At 42.6% G+C, this 20467-nt stretch overlaps 2 protein-coding genes across 2 annotated transcripts; both read left to right on the top strand.

Moving 5' to 3' along the window:
* Positions 1–795: 795 nt before the first annotated feature.
* On the top strand, positions 796–15625 carry syn2a (synapsin IIa). The gene is made up of 13 exons (XM_062459214.1): positions 796–1285; positions 9190–9247; positions 9394–9485; positions 9564–9720; positions 9935–10024; positions 10226–10288; positions 10510–10652; positions 10739–10813; positions 11095–11197; positions 11292–11441; positions 11529–11595; positions 14441–14825; positions 14930–15625. The coding sequence occupies exons 1-13, from the start codon at positions 954–956 to the stop codon at positions 15060–15062; spliced, it is 1848 nt and encodes a 615-aa protein (XP_062315198.1). The 5' UTR covers positions 796–953; the 3' UTR covers positions 15063–15625.
* A 263-nt stretch (positions 15626–15888) lies between these two features.
* LOC134018885 (peroxisome proliferator-activated receptor gamma-like) lies at positions 15889–20227 on the top strand. The gene is made up of 7 exons (XM_062459215.1): positions 15889–16000; positions 16630–16857; positions 16994–17208; positions 17466–17604; positions 18168–18364; positions 18541–19045; positions 19275–20227. Exons 2-7 carry the CDS (start codon positions 16632–16634, stop codon positions 19520–19522), a joined length of 1530 nt encoding a protein of 509 aa, XP_062315199.1. The 5' UTR covers positions 15889–16000; positions 16630–16631; the 3' UTR covers positions 19523–20227.
* Positions 20228–20467: the final 240 nt, after the last annotated feature.

Genomic DNA, 20467 nt, shown 5'->3' with positions numbered 1-20467 from the left:
CCATCATAGTGATGTGAAGATAAACCATGGCACTTTGCGACATGTGTTCATGTGATCTGAAATCCAATTAGGTGGCAAGATGATGTTCCTTCATTAGGATTCAAAGCAGGCAAGGCCTGCTAATCAAGAATGTACATACACACCCGCATGAACACATAATGATGACCTTGTGCAATGATATGCAGCAGAGGTCATAAACATAATTTATATTGTAAGGAAATCCATCCGAAATGCATCCTTCTGACTGCATGTGTTCAGCAACATTAGTGGATTTATTTAAACAGCAGAAATCCTTGAGGAAAAAGAGGGGGTTAACAGCATTGGTGTCCCCGGAGACTGCTGCTGACTCCTGCCTCTCTTTCTACCAGGCACACTGACACAAGCACCAACAGCCATTTTCTGTGTTCCCTTCTAGAGCTGTATTGGACAACATACAGGAAACAAAAGGACTGGAGAAGGAGAAAGAGAAAGCACTGATCAGAAAGAAGGGGGAAAGAGTAGTGGAGGTTTCCCCAATATTACCCTGTGCATTTCCATCCGAAACCCCTCTTTTTTTTGCAGTAGTATAAAAAAGCTGTGATGCCTGTGAGGCAGCAGAGAATGGGGGAGGGGTGGAAGAGACAGGCACGCATACGATACCAGTGAGTGGGAGTGGGGAGGAAAGGAGGAGGGGAGGGAGGGGCAGAGCGTGAGCATCTCTTGCAGTCATTCTTGCCAACGGAGGCAGGCGATTGGCTGAGGGAGAGGAGAGCGTCACTGACACAGAGGGGGAGCTCGGAGGATGCTCCGCTGAGCTGGGAGTGAACACATTCACTGGGAGTTTGCATGGAGAACTGAGCTTTCACCAGCTGCTCACTAGGAACTGGTACCCTCTGCCAAATCATCTGACCCACTGGTGATATATATTGTCGTTCCGATTCAGAGCTTGTTGAATCGTGCACTCAGCTGCAGCCATGAACTACCTGCGCAGGCGTCTCTCGGACAGCACCTTCATCTCCAACCTACCGAATGGATACATGACAGACCTCCAGAGGCCTGACCCCTCTCCGCCTCCTCCAGCAGCCCCAGCCAAGTCTCCTACTGCTGGGCCTACTCCCCCCGCTACCTCCCCAAATCCAGATAGGAAAGCTCAGCCAGCTCAATCCAGTGGGGCAGGCTTCTTCAGCTCCATCACCAATGTAGTCAAGCAGACAGCTGCTTCAGCAGGACTAGTGGAACAGACTACAGTCACGACTCCCAAGAAGTTCAAGATCCTTCTGGTCATCGATGAACCGCAGCAGGAATGGTGAGAAAAAAACTGATGTTGCTGTGCAAGGTCTATGTTGTGGCTTAAATAATTGATGTTTGTTATTTGCATTTAGTTAATACAGCCACAATCTGTGAGATTGATAAGGTTATTTTTCTTTACAACTAGCCTGTCCTCTTAACCAGGTCAATCTCGATAAATGGGTTTCTTTGGTCGAGCTTTGGTTCTGGTTAGACTTAGTGATAAAGTATTGTTTAAAAGATGTACCATTCGAAAGGTCTGGCATCTGTCTAGGGCTTCGAAGACTTGATCAGGTTATTGCCTGCATACTGACATCACTGCATGTCAGAGTACTGACAACACACAGGCAGGAGAGGAGGAGATCAGGTCAGATCTCTACAGTAACTAGATTAAAACCCTCTCTTGGAACACTCTTGTGTTTGGCACACCATCTTGTATCATAACAGAGCATACACCATCCCCTGCAGGATTCGCTGTGAAATTATAATATTTCATTGATTCATTGATTTATTCCTTTCTGGTTTTGACAGAAATCACTGTATTTTTATATTATCGTAATATTCACAGTATAGTTATACTATCATATCAGTATATATTTTGAAACTATCTCATGTATTTCACTTTGTAACAGCCACCTGTCAGCAAATGTTTTCAAATCAATCAAGATGATGCCATAGCTTTACATCATTCATGAAAGGGAAACCTATCGATATTCAACAGGCACTGTGTGTAGGAAGCTTGTTTTCTCCCTGGAGTAAAGACTGCAGTGCCTGCCTGTCCTCAGTGAGATTTCCCTCCTGCTCTGTGATAGGCAACATGTCACATGACCAACCACCACCACACTATATTCGACGGTCTTCAATACTACATGGTCACACAAGTGATGCATGAACCTGCCTGCTGAGGAATGTTAAATGCATAAAGGCATTATATAGTATGCCACATGCATGATCAGACATGTTTGAGGCGATTTAACCCCAGCCAACTGCGGTGTCTGGGGTCTATTACTGAGAGCTAGTTTACACAGTTAGAGGAGCAATCAGATTCTTTATGTACCTGGTGTGTGGAGCAGAGGCCAAAACCACTGCAGTGTTCATCAGTTAGTGTTTGATTTGATACCTGGTGGGTGACAAATTTATTTTGTCAGTGTGTAAAACTGTTGAGCGACAGCTCAAATAACTGTTTGCACTGGATCCAAAGTCAATCGCCCAGTCTCATGGAATCCTGTATGTTGTTTACCAGTGCAGGTTCATGCTGTAGCTAGGTTGCAAAAAATGAATGTGGGCATATACTAATACGACTTTGCTGTTTTCAAGGTTAGTGTCATACAGCGGAAGAACATACTATGACACAAATCTTATTCAATGAGGATTATTATCATTCTTACTTAAACATTCTTACAACATTTATTTATCATCCAGTATGCAGATGGGAGAGAGAGAGGGAGAGTGTTAGCCTTAGGGATACATCTGTGCATGGATGACATGTTGCATGAGCTGTTTCTGAAGGTTACTTAGGCACTCTGAAACTGAAAGATGCAACCCATTGCATAACGCCCATGTTAATGCAACCACAAAAACACATTTATTGGCATCTTCAGCTGCAGACTTCTAATGTGCTTGTGCAACCCTTGAGTGGAATCTCCCTTTGATATTTTATGAGCCCTATTCTTTTAATACAGACTGGCAGACAGGTCCTCTTGTCTCCAGTCCACATGTAATTTGGTCTTGAGAGAGGCAATCTATTTGGTGAATAGAAACCCTAATAAGATTAGACCTTAATTAGCTAAAAGGATGTGATCACAGTGAGAATGTTGCTCTACCTTGGCATGGACAACATGATGCTGTAAAATGCAATAATACATTGTCAATCCCCTCATATATTTTATGAGATGTCTCGTTCAAATAATGAGATCAACGTGCTGCCAAGCATAAAAGGTCACTTGTCTTGGAGAATGTTGAGAAGACAGATGCAAATGACCATTCATACTGTTCACTCAGCTGCTGAAGCTGATTTTGTAGCTAAAATGTGAAAGCAGTGTTTTTCTCTCCAGTCTTCCCTGAAAACCCCCAGATCCTGAGGAGCCCTCAGTCCTGAGCACGTTCTAGCTCTTCTGTTCCCAGGCTATCACATGTTTACACCTCTTGACTAGAATATAAGTGATTGTCCTCCTATATTTTTACATACCATGGGATTGGTGGCTAAAAGGACTGTCATCGTGTGTGTGTGTGTGTGTGTGTGTGTGTGTGTGTGTGTGTGTGTGTGTGTGTGTGTGTGTGTGTGTGTGTGTGTGTGTGTGTGTGTGTGTGTGTGTGTGTGTGTGTGTGCGTGTGTGTGTGTGTGTATTTGTGTGTGTTGGTGGGGGTGGGGGGGGACTTGACCTCTGATTGCTTTATTGATTGTATGATTTACCCACATCTTTTAGACTGTGGTTGTCAATCACAATGACAATGACCTCATCACTCATTAAGAACATCGTAGATCCATAGTTTGGTTACCTTGTAAATAATACAGCATTTTTATATGATATGCCTCTTTTTTTGTCTTTCTGTGATATAAACACAATGACATCCTGGCCCAAGGGCTGTTTTTTTATTTGTTTCAGTTTGTGGTGGGGGCTGGTTCAGGATCAGCAGACAGGGTCTGACAGGTTCTGAGGGCTCCAGGACACACACTGAAATGGAACCAGACACAAACTCTCCAGTCGCCACTGACTGAAGGCTTGGCCCATAAGCCCTGCTTTCACCAAGTCCAAACTCGAATCTATGTTTAATATGTAATGAGTTTATCGTTTCTGCACATTAGGTGTCTGCTTGAAGAAGGATAAATGTTGCTGAAAGTTACCAAATGTTCTTTCAACAGTCGCTTACCGGTAAAATGAATTAGTATCTATTTTCCTCTACCCTGCTATCTTAATTGGAGAGTGCTGATTAGTGGTTGCCAAGAGAACTAGACAAAAGGCATTTGGTGCTAGAAACAGAAGAGCTGTGAAAACAACAGCTGTATGCCTCTAATTGCCTGTAGAACATGGAAGCCATAATGGTGAATTAGCAACTATCACCATGACCGAAGCTTGCTGTAGTGATGGAGATTATGTCCAATCATGCCTTTATTACTGACATTATGTTTTTAACTCTTTAGAGCAAGATCAATTAGATGGGAAAGCACCACAAAGGTCAAATGTCTCACAGTCTGTTGTGTTTAATGAAAATGATGCCCATCATAATGGTCTCACGGTTTCAGTGTTTGTGTATCATTATGTACTCTGTTTTGTGTAGGTGTATGAGAGTGCATGTTATCATGACCCACCCTTTACTGTAGCTCCCACAGAGCAGGGATGACCTCAGGGATGACCTCATGGATGACCTCATGGATGACCTCATGGATGACCTCAGGGATGACCTCATGGATGACCTCATGGATGACCTCAGGGATGACATGGGTGCCCTCTTTAAACCCTACAACATAGTTCCCCTCCACATCCCTCCTTGCATGCTGCAATGGATATAACATCCCAAAGGAGACATAATAACATCTTCTAGAAAACCCACCTTGACACAACAGCTCTGTGCCTGATCAAGTATATTGTGCTGATGGACAATGCAGTGCATTGGTGTGTGAAAGGAAGGTGAGGTAGAATTGAAACTGTTCTCCTTACAGGCTCTATTGACAGATCCAAGGCAAAGTGTTTTGTGGTTCACTAACACCTACCAGAACAGAGGCAGCAGTTCCTCACTGACAGCCTTCTCCCTTTTCAATCGCTGAACATTATCTTCTAAAATGACAGAAGGTGGAAAGCCACTCTAATGTTCTACTTTTCTAATATTTGTCGGAAAGCTACATCTTTTGAAGGGTAATTTCCTTCCAGCTGTCAGGCTTGCAGATAGCTTTTTATATTCTGGTTGTTCTGTATGGATTTCGAAAATATCAAGGACATGATGGGCCCTATATAATCCATATGATGTAAGATGCTTCTACTTTTAGCATATATTATTTTGTGATGCACGCACCTGGACACCAGGTCTTCAGATGTTTCAGGTCTTTCAACAATCACCCTGGCGATGTTGATGAAGCCCTGGCTTGTGTTCAGGTGGCACTACCCCACCCACGGTTCTCCTTTCATGATCCACAGCCTAGGTGGCCAACTTGGTGGCCCCTTCGCTTACTGGCATCTCAGGGGCCATCACTCTCCACACACATCACTCTCCACACACATCACTCTCCACACACATCACTCTCCACACAAATCAGTCTCCACACACATCACTCTCCACACAAATCAGTCTCCACACACATCACTCTCCACACACATCACTCTCCACACACATCACTCTCCACACACATCAGTCTCCACACACATCACTCTCCACACACATCACTCTCCCCACATATCACTCTCCACACACATCAGTCTCCACACACATCACTCTCCACACACATCACTCTCCACACACATCAGTCTCCACACACATCACTCTCCACACACATCACTCTCCACACACATCACTCTCCACACGCATCACTCTGCACACACACATCACTCTCCACACACATTAGCTCTTTATCTCCTCACTGTGGTCCTCCCTGCTTTATATGCAAAAATAGAATGAAGAAATACTGACAATGTCAGGGAAAGAGAGAGGGGAGGAAATGGTCCGGGCTGGATTAGAACCCGGAAATGGTGATTTCTAATAGAATAATCAATTTCTGAGATCAACATCCTGTCTGGTAGGGGTGGGAATCTTTTGGTACCTCACGATTCGAATCGATTCTTGGGGTCACAATTCGATTAAAAATCGATTCACGATTTTTCCAAGATTAAAACAAATAAAAATACATAAATAATTTGTATTTTATTTTTTATGAATCGTTAGAAGACTGAATCGCAATTTGAATGTGAATCAATTTTTCCCCCACCCCTATGTCTGGCCTCTCTGGCAGCAGTTTCTGGGAACTTCAGTTGATTCCCCAGATCGACTTTCAGCTCTTATGTCGTTGCTAGCAGCCAGGCATTTGACGTTGGCTCCTTCCCAGCCCTGCGATGGTCTTCTTTGCTCGGTGGAGGCACTTGAAATGGCTAATCCCACTGCAGATGGTGTCTGGCTCCAGAGGAAGCCCCTCGCCCAGGGCTTTGGAGCAGCCGCTGAGGATGTGCTCCAGGGTCCCTCTTCTCAGGTGCAGAGGGCAAGGCTTGGTAGAACGTCGTAGACTAAAATATAAAACATTTTATGAGACTGATAAGAGTCATCAGTACACTAATGTTAAATAGGAATTTGGGGCTGCGCTAATAAAAGTGTTTTAGATTTCCTAATAAGTTTGTTGAACCTTCTAGAAAGGAATTTAAAGATGCAATTCAAGGCAAGGAATTCTCAGTAGCGGTATGGAGTTCACAGCACCTAGTTTGTGTCTCCCATTAAGGTCTGTCTCATTAAAGGAGCCTGCCAGTCACCCAGCGGGGTGTGTCCACTGACAGGAGTACTGTCCTACAAATCACTCAGCATTCAGAGAGAACAGATGGAAGCGTCAGACTTACCAGACGAATGTCACAGCGTGGATCTAACCTCTTTTTTTTACTGAAGTGAGCAATGAGGCATTAGTATTCATATCACTGTCACCAGCCTAGCTAGCAAATCATCTGTCCATCTCAGACACACACTCAAATTCACACCTAAATGCATAACATTGTCATGATATTCAGACAAAATATTGTTTGGATTTTTTAGTCTGTGTCTCATGTTGACCCATTGTAACGTCATAGCAATCTGCAATTTTAGAGCCAAATAATCATCTGTAAAGATCACCAACTGCCTGCAGCGCTGTCTCCAATCTCTCATTCTATTTTAAATGCCTTAATTTAAGAAACAACTTGGGTCTTGCAATATATGCGGGTCATGATCTCTTTGCTCTCTGTTCTCATGCTGTCTGTCTTTCTCTTTGTCTCAGGCATTACGCTTCCACTTGAGATTTGACACATTTGAATATTAGTACTACAATTAAAGCACATTTACGTGTGCCATTTATTTTCAGTGTTTAAATCGTGGCCCATTGATTATTCATTGGTTGATAATGGATGACATCAATCCAGGTTCTGCTAACCATGTAGCATTATTTGGGAGGCTGATGGCATGAGGCTCATTCAGCCGGAGTGGCTCCTGCTCATCAGAGGACATCCATCAACCTTCATCACAAGTACCAATCTCCAACTAGGCCCATCACCATGGGAACCTTCCAGTTTAAAAATATCTAACTATCCCCACAGCATCTGTTGTCTTGAGCTTTTGGCTGCAATTTTGCATGGATTTTCTAATACCGGTACCTCAATATAACATTGAGAAACCAGATGGGTGTTGTAAAATAGATAGTTTCATCCTTAAGACAAATTACTTCACTGTACGGCACTGTACTTCACAGTTTTAAACATGGATTGGGAAGGAATTGAGTCTTTGTGCCAATAAAATCTTTTGAAATAATAAAACCCTTATAACAAGTTCACCCTGAACAGACAAATCAACAAAACCTACTATGTTAAAATAATTCCAAAAGTGGGAACTGAAAGAAGGGGACAGTTGTAAAAAGGAGACTGTTTCTTAAACCAACCCTGACCTATTTTCCATTCCAATGCATGCGTTGTCACTGATTGTGAGTCATGTCTGTGCCTGAGATGACTGGATCTAAGGACTGGAGCATCTATTAAAGCAAGCAGAGTCTACAGGCCTTTCATTCCCTCAATCCTCCTCAACATGATTCATATTCCACTTGTTCCCCTCCCCAGACAGATAAATTCCCCTCTCAAATGAGATCAGTCATGAATTATTCAACCGCCCCCCGATACTAGACAGGGTGTGTTGTGTTTGGCAAACAATGACAGCGTGAAACAAAAGTGGAAATGTATCAAAGAATTCCTCAAGTTGTGGGCAACAGTAGTTTTTCAGTTAGTAGGCAATATAGTAGGATCAATGTCAATAGAGGGTACTGACTGTTATCTGCAGTGCCCTCATTAGGCTGGTCCCTGAAAATATTTGTTGTGTTCTGAGATACACTATTTAAGCCCAGTTCCAAACTGATGGAGGAGAACCAATTAAATATGTTGTGCTCCCTACATGACCACAACTGAGGTTTTGGCCATTGAAAATTCATTAGCTTAGAGCACTGCCATGGTAACACTGAAGAAAGAAAGCCAATGATGTTATTGGTACTCTGACACTAGGTCTGAGTTCATTAAGCACCACTAAAACTAACTCTGTTTCTCCCATCAATGTAAGGCAAGGTAGGTGTGCTGCTCTCTTTATCCATGGCTCCATTCAATAACTGCGCTCTGTTGGTTCAATACTCTGCAGTCTGCCTGTCTAGAGAGACTAAAGAGACCACCATCAGTATGGACAGAGCACCATGTGTAGTTGACACGGGCTCACTCAGTCCTACACAAATTCAACAAATTAGCATTTTAGGGGCTCAAGCCTACAACTTTCAGGAGTCAGAATGCAATGAGAGTTAGAGGGATAACTATCACCCTAGAATCTATCTGCCATTTGAAATATATTCAAATTCAGAAGATTGTTGTTCGGTGGTCAAGTGACTGCAGTGTACCATTCAGTGAAGATCCACTGGGTGGCAGCAAGGGTTTCAACCTCAAAAGCCATTATGTGAAATACACGTGATTGAGACGTACTGTAAATACGCCACAATAATGGCAAATTTACTACCAGAGATTGTGTCAATTGTTTATGTTACGTGCATTAATGCAATTAAAGTATTAAGATGCATTTGTCTCATCCAATAGTGACCCATGTCATTTGCAGTTGTAAAATGATAGATGGTACAACTTAAAGAGTACAGCTATCATTTATTAATTGGGGAAACATCTTTGTTGTATCATATTGCACAGAAAAGGTTAATCGAAACTGTGTTTCTGTGTTCCTCAGGGCAAAGCTTTTCAGAGGGAAGAAAGTGCAAGGGGATTATGACATCAAAGTGGAACAGGTAAGCCTTATTAGGAAAGACGCATTGATTTCCTTCTGTCCTGGGTTATTACCTATCTTGACATACTGTGTTATACAGAGAATGGCTGTATTATCAATATTCCTAACCTGTCTTCATATTGATGTGTCTGTCTCTCTTTTCCTCAGGCTGAATTCAATGAGATCAATATCGTGGCTCATGCCAATGGGACCTGCAACGTGGACATGCAGGTGCTGAGGAATGGAACTAAGGTGGTCAGGTGAGACCCTCCCCGCAAACACACACACACACTTTGATGCTGTCTATGTATGTCTCTAACACATGCTGTTGTTTACAGGTCGTTCAAGCCTGACTTTGTCCTCATCCGTCAGCATGCCTTCAGCATGACCCAGAACGAGGACTTCCGTAACCTGATCATCGGCCTGCAGTATGGTGGAATCCCCAGCATCAACACCCTAGAGTCCATCTACAACTTATGTGACAAGCCCTGGGCGGTAAGGACACCCAGGCAGTCTGGCAACATGTGCTGAATACGAATGCAGCTCAATTACAGTGACTGGGAAGCAGAATTTGTGGGCCTTTGTGGGTTTCCAGCCTACAATAACATTGTCTTTAACGACCCCTTCGAATTTGACCTAATTCGAAATGTGACCTATTTTGATTAAAAGAAACAGTATGTCTGAATGACTCATTTCTCTATGTCTCCAGTTTGCTCAGCTAATAAGCACCTACAAGAAGCTGGGAGCAGAGAAGTTTCCTCTGATTGAGCAGACCTTTTATCCCAACTACAAAGAGATGGTGAGAGCCTGAAGATTACAATCTCACTCCTCTGAAATGTGGGACATCTTTGTAAAAGCTGCAGTAGAGGTTAGGCTGAATATGAGTCATGCTGTAAAACTTCCACTCCCTTTAGAAAAATGTCCAGGTGATTATGTCATGTTTTCCTGAAGCATGAGCATGAGTAGAAATGAAATGACATCGGCATGGCCTTTGTTCCAGGTAACCATGCCAACATTCCCAGTTGTGGTGAAAATTGGACATGCTCACTCCGGGATTGGAAAGGTAGGAATATTGCATATTGTAGTGTACTTTATTTGATTCTGGGATAATTGTTTGTTTGATAACCAGGTTTTAACAGGTTATACTTTCCGGTACATTTCATAGTAACAGCATGTGGTGTCAAAAAAACCTTCTATGAGTATGTGTTCACAGTTCATAGTTGTCTTTGTTGATTGATTGAATTGATAGTTATCTTTGTGATTTGATCATTCTCTTGTGTCCAGGTGAAAGTGGACAACCACAGTAAGTTCCAGGACATCGCCAGTGTGGTGGCTCTCACCCAGACCTACACCACCACAGAGCCCCTGATTGACTCCAAGTATGACATCCGCATCCAGAAGATTGACAACGACTACAAAGTGTACATGTACGTATAAAAAGTGGTTGAACTATTGCCGTGTAAGTGGGCAAATGAACGCGTGGGTGTGAAAAGCATTGTGTCCTGCTCTCCAGGAGGACGTCTATCTCTGGTAACTGGAAGACCAACACTGGCTCAGCCATGCTAGAGCAGGTGGCCATGACTGACAGGTGAGACAGTAGTTCCTCCATCTCATGAAGAAAGTTCATTTACTTAAGTTTCATATACTGTTTTATCCAATCAATGTGCATGAGTGTCATGAGGACACCAATTACCATGGCAAACCATGACATTTGTATCTGACTCAGTTGAACTGAAAAAGTTTAACTGCACAGCAAAACCATGCCAGTGTGTACTAAGAAATGCAGGTGTGCTCGCACTGACCTTTTAGGAATCATGAACGTTAATGAACAAGTATTTTGAGTGATGATCCTATCCTCCTCGTGTTTAGGTACAAGCTGTGGGTGGACACCTGCTCTGAGATCTTCGGGGGGCTTGATATCTGTGCCGTGAAGGCCATCCATGGGAAAGATGGGAAAGACTACATCACTGAGGTAAGTCGTCCATACAGTTCAGCCCAGAGGGTTGGGAGCGGCAGGGGGATGAATGGTCATGATGTGGTACTTACCTGCATATTCTCCCTGCCAGGTGGTGGGCTCATCCATGCCCCTGGTAGGAGAGCACCAGGCAGAGGACAGGCAGCTCATTGCTGACATGGTGCTGGTGAAGATGAACCAGCTAGCAGAGAAGCCCCCTGCAAACTCTCCCCAGAGACCCACCACTATACAGCCATCTCAGGTATGGTACTGTGAAGTCAAACACGCATACACAAACGCACACACACATTTTGGCGTGGACTATCATTGTCGATGTGTTTTCTTGCAGAACGGCGGACCTAAAGACATGGTAGCTGAGCTGACCACAAAGCCAGGCGCAGGGCGCCCTCCTCAAGGTTGTCTGCAGTACATTCTCGACTGTAATGGCGTTGCAGTAGGCCCAAAATCAGTCCAGGCCAACTGAGCAGCCCAGAATAGAGGGGGTCTAGATAACACGGGTGTACATTGGCTGAACACAAAAGCAGAGGAGGTAGGGGAGGCGGAGAGACGGACTGTGATTCTGATATTAGTGTGGCACTGTCGTGTGCTGGCCTGGACTGGGTTTCTCCTCTATGCAGCGTCAAAATGTACTGTCCACTTTGTTTCCCTGTTGATTTGTGTGCTTGTAATGGTCGCGCCTCTGTTTATCTGTAACCGTGGTTTTTCCTTGGGGCTGTTGTTTACTATGTAATAAGCAGATTGTGCCTACACTGAGTTCAGTGCTGCGGTGTGCCACGTGTTTGATTCAGTCGTTTGCTATTCTTTGCCCCCCCTCCCCACCTCCTCCCTTCGTTCTACATTTCGGTGTGTACTTTTAAATATTGTTCAAACTGTGGTTTGTTGTGCAGTTTGGCGTTTGTGTCATTATATATATGTGGGTGTGTATGAATGTAGTGGTAATTATTTTCATACATATATACTAAATCAATATTTATTTTTGTTTTGCATGATTGATCCAAAGGCAGATGACAGTGCAGTATGTTGTAAATGTAAATGGGATGTTGATAGTAACATTGCTGTTATTACAGTATATCCTGTTTCCTGGTCGCTGTGATTTATGCCTTGTGAATATGTAAGAGAAATGAATATTGTATAAGTTATACAAAGTAAGTTTTACAAATTACATTTATCCATACAATATCATGTTTTAGGGTTAAAAATGGACACTCCTGCATACAGACAATGAATCCCAGGGGTCTATATCAGTTATTATTCTAAAGGAGTTCTTTATGGCATCCTCTATACAGTATTGCATAATTAATTAATCATAAGTGAAGTGATCTTATCTCAGTGAGTATTTTAGAATTATTCCAAACCCATACAGTGAGACTGACAGTTTTCCAAACTGTCACTATGCACAGATTCATACCACGCACATCGTCACTAAATATACTAGATTAAATACAAAACGTACAATATTTCAGTGGACTTACCGTTTATGTTTTTGAGCCAAAGAAAGAATGTTTCATGTAGTGTAACTCAGCACTTGATCATGCCTCTTGCACAGTCCCCAGTGTAAATATTTATGAGTTGGTGGTGGTAGCTGCAGTGGATATGGGAGACTTATGTCATAGCGTTGAGTGAAAGAGAAATGTTTCAATGTTACCACATTATGTGACAATAACATTACACCAAATTGTGAGGTTTCAGTGAGTGGCGAATGATCCAATAAATGATGTTATTAACTATATTCCGAAACAGAAAACTGTGTAAGAGGGTGTTGCCCAATGCATCTTCAGAAATAATTGATCTGGTTTTAGATTCAACCACAACTCTGTTTATGCACATTGTCACCTGTTGTAATGGGGTTGCCATGCCAGTGGCAGTGGTGCAGTGATCTGTATTGGGTTATGTATGTTACTGCCGTTTTAATGATTTGTCGTATTTGCCTTACTCCTTTTATGAGTTGACAGAGAGTTTTCTTTTTTAGCTTCATATTCTCTATTTTTAAACTTGATCTTCCTTTGTGATTATTCGGAGAGCTATATTCATAAATGTGACAACACTTTTGGCACAGTGAACACTGTTGTACATTGAAATAACTGACACCAGTTCACTTTATACATGTTAGGTGACTTAGAGGCGACATATGTTTCCTATTCCTATTGGTCACATAACTCATTCAATATTATGATTTGTGCAACATTTCCAACATATTCGTTTGTTACTACAATTGTAAAATATGTTCAGCAAGCTCTGTGTGCAATTATTTTCCAAGGTGTATTAACTGCCATAGTGTCTGTGAGAGTAACCTGGAGAGTAACTTTGTAAAAGCCTTGCCTGTGGCTTTATGGATGTGCTGTTTTGATCTGTAGGAAATATGCCATGACGCTTCTACTTGAGAGGATAAAGCAGACATACCATGGTCCTAATAGTTGAGGTTTGGTGCATTCATTTGATTGAAGATGTTATTACAGTAGGACATCTAAATTGGCCATTGTTGAAAGTTGTAAAACCTATTGGACAGCAGCTATTTGGGACCATGGGTAGCCCACTAACTGTGTACTCTTGGAAGTGGTGTTGGACTGTTTTAAAATCCTGTGAAGAGGATTACAATATTAATATGGAAAATTCCCCTCATGGATATTTCCCTCATGTCACTGGCAATAAAGCTTCATTTGCAATATGTATGGTCTTTGTTGCCATATTTGTTATGGTTGTCAATGTCACATTGTCCACCTTACATGTTAAATTATAATGGACAGATAAGATACTTGATATGACAATAGTGAGAACAAAGACAGTCAGCATTTAATACAATCAGTTATACAGTATCTTTCTCCAGACCTGTGCAACTGGCTGGATCAGGAATGTTGGTCAAAACCTGTATGTGGTCAAATCAGATTATCAAAAGTGGGGAGAACTAAACAAACTAACAAACGGAATGGTAGCTTATTTCCCTCCAAGTCCTGGATAACTCGTATTTTCCAATCATGAAGCATGAACACCCCACGTTGCATTGCTTTTAATGCATGGAGAGATAGCTGCGGTTTTGTGAAATTGTACCCCTCTGCTTTATGTGCCTTGTGGCTTCAACCCTTTCCTGTTTAAAAAATGTGAATGGAAAGTGTCACAATTTGAATTGTGCTTTTTTACTAATAAGAAGACAAGAAACACATTTAAAGCAGTACCACTTTAAATGTACTCTCTCTCAGCCAAATATGTTTTAATATCATTTAGTCTTTCTTGTACTGAAACTAGGGGGCCCTGTGGATCTTAAAGGATCACTACAGCAAAGTCTGAGGCCTGCTCCACAGTCAACCACTAAAGCCTTGGTTAAGGACCCAGGCACAAGGCCCATCTCCACCACACAGCAGTCCCTGCCTCAGTCAGCCATTCAGGGCAAGGCAACTACAGGAAACCTGGAGGCGCCACCTCAGCCTGATAAACCTTTTTCCCCAGGATGGCACAATTCCAAACCCCAGGTCCAAACAGAGGCTGCTCCTCAGGCCCAAGGTGAGCCATCAGCCCAGCCGCAAAGTGAGCCACCTTTTCAAAACCCCGAGAAGGCCTGGAGCCATGAAGGCCAGCCACCTGTGGAACAAGAATCAACGGAGGAGAAGACACGGGCACATCCACAGCTGAAGTAAGATGTTTGAGGAGGCTAGGAATGTGAACATGAACACGTCCATGAGGTTCTGTTGTATCTCTGAGAGACATTTACATATAATTCTTTCTTTTGTTTTGCAGTAAATCCCAGTCCTTGTCCAGTGCCTTTGGCCTTAAGGAAACATCCTTTTTTCGCACAGCCAGCGAAGACGTGGCCAAGGCTGAGACCATCCGCAACTTGAGGAAGTCCTTTGCAAGCCTGTTCTCTGACTAGAGACGGGCTGATCAAGCAACAGACAGAAGAAATCAAAAGTGATGCATCAAAACTGTTTGTTTCCCTGACCTCTTTGTTCACTGAGCTTTCACCTTCCTCTGTGATCATGTTTTCTACCAGTCAGAACAGACTAGGCTTTCTCATTTATATTAAGTGTGCGCAAAGGTCAACCATACAGTAACGTAGGCTCAGAGAAACATATAGCATCAAAACAGGTGTCCCTGTACTCCAGTGGATATGCACATCAGATGTAAGTTGCATGTTTTGTGTTTCATGTGTTTTGACAGTGAATCCTTATTGTTAATTCATTTAACTTAAAGTTGAGTATTATCTGTCATACAAACATCTCAAACCAGTTAAATAATGATCTTACCAATGCCAGGTCAATTGTGTGTCTCAAGGTAATATGTTGAATGCACCTGTGGGTAAATTGTTGTCAGATTCTAATTTATTTGTGAAATGTATATTTCTCCAATGTGGTTTGCATGTTTTTTTTCCACCATTGTTGTTGTAGTCCTGTTGTAATCTCTAATAAACATCAATATGTACAAGACAAGCCTATTTTGACATGGGATAGGTGTACATTGAAACAACAAGGCAACATAAGCACATCAGAATTTATTTGTTTACATATTCAGAGATACAATCCAATTTATCATCTGTCCACCGATGAAATCATACATTCATTCTTACAGAACTTTTTATGCCTCTACTGTACAGATAGTGTTCCTCCTTCCCACTCCAGAGGGTGAGTTTAAGGGGAGGGATTTAGCTAGGGCAAAGGAAGGAAGGTGCACTAAACTAAACTAACCATAAATGAGGTGTCACTTGGCTGCCTGACACACAGTATACCTGCTCAAGTCTGGAAGTCATTGATGGTTTTTAGAACGATAACGAACAATCTTAACAAACTTGATGAAAAAGATAAACAAAGACAGGTTGGTGTTCTCTAGTTCTTTTCTGTGAATTTATGATCTGTGAAAGCTGTTCTGTGTTAAAAAAAAAAAACTGTACAAACAGGTATCCTAGAATGTTTCAAATGTATCTCCTATGGGATCATGTTCAACTGTCTGATCAATGTCTGATCTGAAGACAATTAAAAAGAGTTTGGAGGTATTTGTAACATTATAGACTTGTGGGATGAGGGAATTCTCAGAATTCTTGTGAAGAGGCATTTTTTATCTTTCCTTTATCTTTTGCCATCATTAACCTTTGAGCCTTTTGCTGAGCGCAATGAATGAGTTATTGAGTACATGTCTGTACAGCTACCTGTCTGTACAGGTACTCAAATAAACTTAACAAATACACAAAATACACTAAACACAATTTGAAAAATAGAATGAAGAAACAGTCTATAATAAATGGGTTATGTTGACCCATTTTGCTTTGAAGTTAAATAAAAAAAATCCCCATGCAGTTAACCATTTAGTCATTTAGCAGTTAATCATTAACTACTTCTATAAATGAAGTGTAGTGGTGATACAGAGCAGAAAAGAGTGTTTTTGTCTACCACACTAACACTGTTTCTAATGCTGTTTAAGTGCTGCTCTGTTCCCTGGTTTCTCAGAGATGGTAGACAGGCAGTGGAATGTTTGGGACATGAGTTCTGGGCTCAGCCCACTGGACCTGGCCGAGATGGATACAAGAGCAAACCCTTCTGGCATGATGTTCCTGTCTGCCATGGAGCACCAGCACCATGCCCCCCTGGAACACAGTCACAGAGATACACAGCTTGCCAGGGACAGAAAGCACACACACTGCTACCCATCCCATCACATGTTCAACCAATACCACAGTAAGTCCACAGTGACACAGTAACTGCTGTAGTTTACCAGCCATTGCTTACTCACCTAGTCATGAGTTTTTTTTTAAATGTTAATTGTTTCCCTTGATAATGTCTAATCTCTTACCTAATATCTCTTCATGTTTAGGCTCACTGAAAGTGGAGCATGAATTACCACCACCACCTTCTCCACAGCAGCAGCAGCAGGACATGGGTCTGCATCCACACAGACCCCAGGCTCCCTTCCTGTCCCCAGGTGACACAGACTCACCAGGGGACATGGGCCTGGACATAGACTGCAGAGTGTGTGGGGACAAGGCCTCTGGCTTCCACTATGGTGTACATGTCTGTGAGGGCTGCAAGGTTAGAATTCCAACTGATCCTGAAGTGGTAGTAAACCTGTATTGGCAACCTTTGTTTTTAATAGTTAGCGTTTGCTTTCTTTATTGTACAAAGGAAGATTAAGCTTCAACAGTACACAATGAGGAAACACCTGCTAGACTATGATCCCTTTAGTCATAAAATTCATAAAATGAGTCAAATGAATGAAGTTAAATATGTGACAAATAGAGATGCAAAATCATTTATGTTTGTCTGTCTGTCGGTCTGTCTCCTCTCAGGGATTCTTCCGGAGAACCACAAGGTTGAAACTGCAGTATGGACGGTGTGTCCTGCGTTGTCGGATTCACATTAAGAGTCGTAATAAGTGCCAATACTGTCGCTTTCAGAAGTGTCTCCAGGTTGGCATGTCACACGATGGTAAGCAGCATTACGTTAAAGACTAACAAAAAAAACATTGTGGCATACCAATCCAGTTATCTACTCAGTCAATGATTTCAAAGATCAGTGTTATGTAAGGTCACTTCTATGTTTAAGGTTACTTACAAAACAAAGTATTTGCTGAAGGAAAAGTAAGACAGAAGCCACAATAATGCAGGTCCTTCCATTTGAATGTCTCACAGTCAAGGATATGCAGTATCATTTGTCTCTTTAGTTGTTAAGGTCAGTTTACCTCACAGTGATCATTGTACTATAAATCATTTCAATTGAAGGTATTGTTAAAACTACTGTAGTGGAAAATCTTAAATTCTTGTTTGTAATAAAAAAATTCCTGTGATTTCAGATCAGCTATATTAATGTCAGTCCACTAATGTCAGTCAAAAGAAATCTGTGTTGATATCTTGGAAGGATGTTGGTTTCCTTAACAAACACATCAAAATGCAAAAGTTATGCTTGTGTCAGAAGTCTTGTTCACAATTTTGCACCAGTTTTTAAACAGACAATACTAACTCCAACCAATAAGGTCTTTGTCTACCCTCCAGCCATCCGTTTCGGCCGTATGCCCCATGTGGAGAGGGAGAAGGTGCTAACAGAGTACCTGGAGCCGGAGCCCAGCAACCCTGCGTTTGCAGAGCTAAGGGCCCTGTCCAGGCTCCTGGTGAGCTCCTATCACAAGCACTTCCCCCTGACCAAGAGCAAGGCCAGAGCCATCCTCTCTGGGAAAGCAAACAGCAATGCAGTAAGGAGAAAATATTGCCATATGATGACTTCTGAACACTATTGTTTCATTCTTATAATGAATGCATCTGTGTTCATATTTGTCTAATTTCACACACAGATGGAAAAACACAACAGGAAACATATGTCCTGTTATTATGAAACAACTTAAGAGGAAATAACCACCTTCCTTTGTAGCCTTTTGTCATCCATGACATGGAGTCCATGGTGACGGGCCAGTACTATATGAACTGCAGACAGCTGCTGGTGGATCACCAGAAGCCTGAGCAGCCACCTCATCTGACCCTGCCGGCCCAGCCCTGCTCCCAGGACGTCCAGGGAGAGCTGGAACTCTCCTTTTTTCGTAGAGTGCAGTTCTGCTTGGCCGAGGCAGTGCGCGAGCTCACTGAGTTTGCCAAGAGCATCCCAGGCTTCAGTCAGCTGGACATGAATGACCAGGTGACTCTGCTGAAGCACGGGGCTATGGAAGTCATGACGGTCATGCTGGTGCCACTCATGAACAAAGATGGCACACTGTTAGCTTATGGACAAATCTTCCTAACTCGTGAGTTCTTCAAAAGCCTGCGCAGTCCCTTTTGCCATATGATGGAGCCCAGGTTTGAGTTTGCGGTGAAGTTCAACATGCTGGAGCTGAATGATAGTGACATAGCACTTTTTCTTGCTGTCATCCTTCTCTGTGGAGGTTAATATCCAACTTAATTTCCCTCTTAGATGAAAATTAATCATCTTTAGACAGATGCCAAACTAATCGCTAAACCCTGAGTAAATTGAATTTCTTTGATTATACTGTATATGAGATCAATGACCAGATGATTTTCCTCCCCATTGCAAGTCTTAACTTATCTCTCTTGATAATTCTCTCACTCTGTCCTCTCCTGTCCCTCACCCCCACCCCCTTCTACGGTGTGAAGACCGGCCAGGCCTGGTGAACGTGAAGCCCATCGAGGACCTTCAGGACATGGTGCTGCAGGCTCTGGAACAGCAGCTGAAGACCCTCCACCCTGACTGCCCACAGCTCTTCGCCAAGCTCCTACAGAAGATAGTTGATTTGCGGCCACTGGTGGCTAACCACGTCCGCCTCATTCACCTCCTAAAGGAGACGGAGCAGGACATGTGTCTGCACCCTCTGCTGAGAGAGATCATGAGGGACCTGTACTAGCACTGGGGATTTACTGGAGAAATGCCTTTGTTGAAATCCAAGAGAGGATGGGTGTGGGAGATGTTGTCTGCCTGGAACTGTATGATTGCATCATAAAATATAATTTTCTGTACAAACATTTTCTTGTGCCATTTCTAAAACAACAATAACTGTTCTGACTGATGTTCAAAGCAGCTCACTGTTGCCATCTGGTGGAGGCTGTTACAACTCAATGACTACCCGCCGTTTCACCATCCGGAAGCTGTTTGCACCAAATACAAATGTTGCATGACATCATGTTAACACAGATTATACTATCTGAAAATCCCTAGGCTCATTTGGTTATGACACCTCTAATTGGCTTTGGTTGGAATTTCATTGTCACTGTGGTGTCCGGCCGAATTGGTCTTATGAGAAACCAAATGTATAGTTGGCTGAGCCCTCTGCTGTGGTCTGGGTTTGCTGTGATTGTGTGTGAAGCTACAGATGTCATCAGGGAGGAAATTGGCTCCAGGAATCTGTCAGCCGTCTGGCTACCACTGTCCCATGGTATCCAAAAGCACCTGTCACCATGCCCATGCCTGTCCCCTTGGTAACGTGTTTTCAGCATGTCACGTGCCAACATCTCTATGTATTGGAGCATGTGCTTTTTGTATATTTGGTAACTAATGTTACCAAAGTGTTGATGTTGACTCTGTTCTCAGGTGTCTTTGTGAAATGCAGAAATAAACCACAAACATATAGCTAATCGACTCTTATGTGTTTGTTATGTTTCATAACTTCTGATGACAGTGTGCTATTTTTCCTCTCACTGTGGTTTTTGAAACACACAATTTACATTTAGTCATTTAGCAGACACTCTTATCCAGAGCACTTGGATGAGATGAGGGGAAAATCCCATTCCAAATGCTAACATGTCACATACTGAGCCCAGGTCAACTGACCAAGAACCAAAAGTCCAGCCAT

The sequence above is a fragment of the Osmerus eperlanus genome, chromosome 4, assembly GCF_963692335.1.
Source record: "Osmerus eperlanus chromosome 4, fOsmEpe2.1, whole genome shotgun sequence".
Taxonomy (NCBI): domain Eukaryota; kingdom Metazoa; phylum Chordata; class Actinopteri; order Osmeriformes; family Osmeridae; genus Osmerus; species Osmerus eperlanus.
Note: the sequence above shows the minus strand (reverse complement) of the source record. Positions and strands in the feature narration are given on the sequence as shown.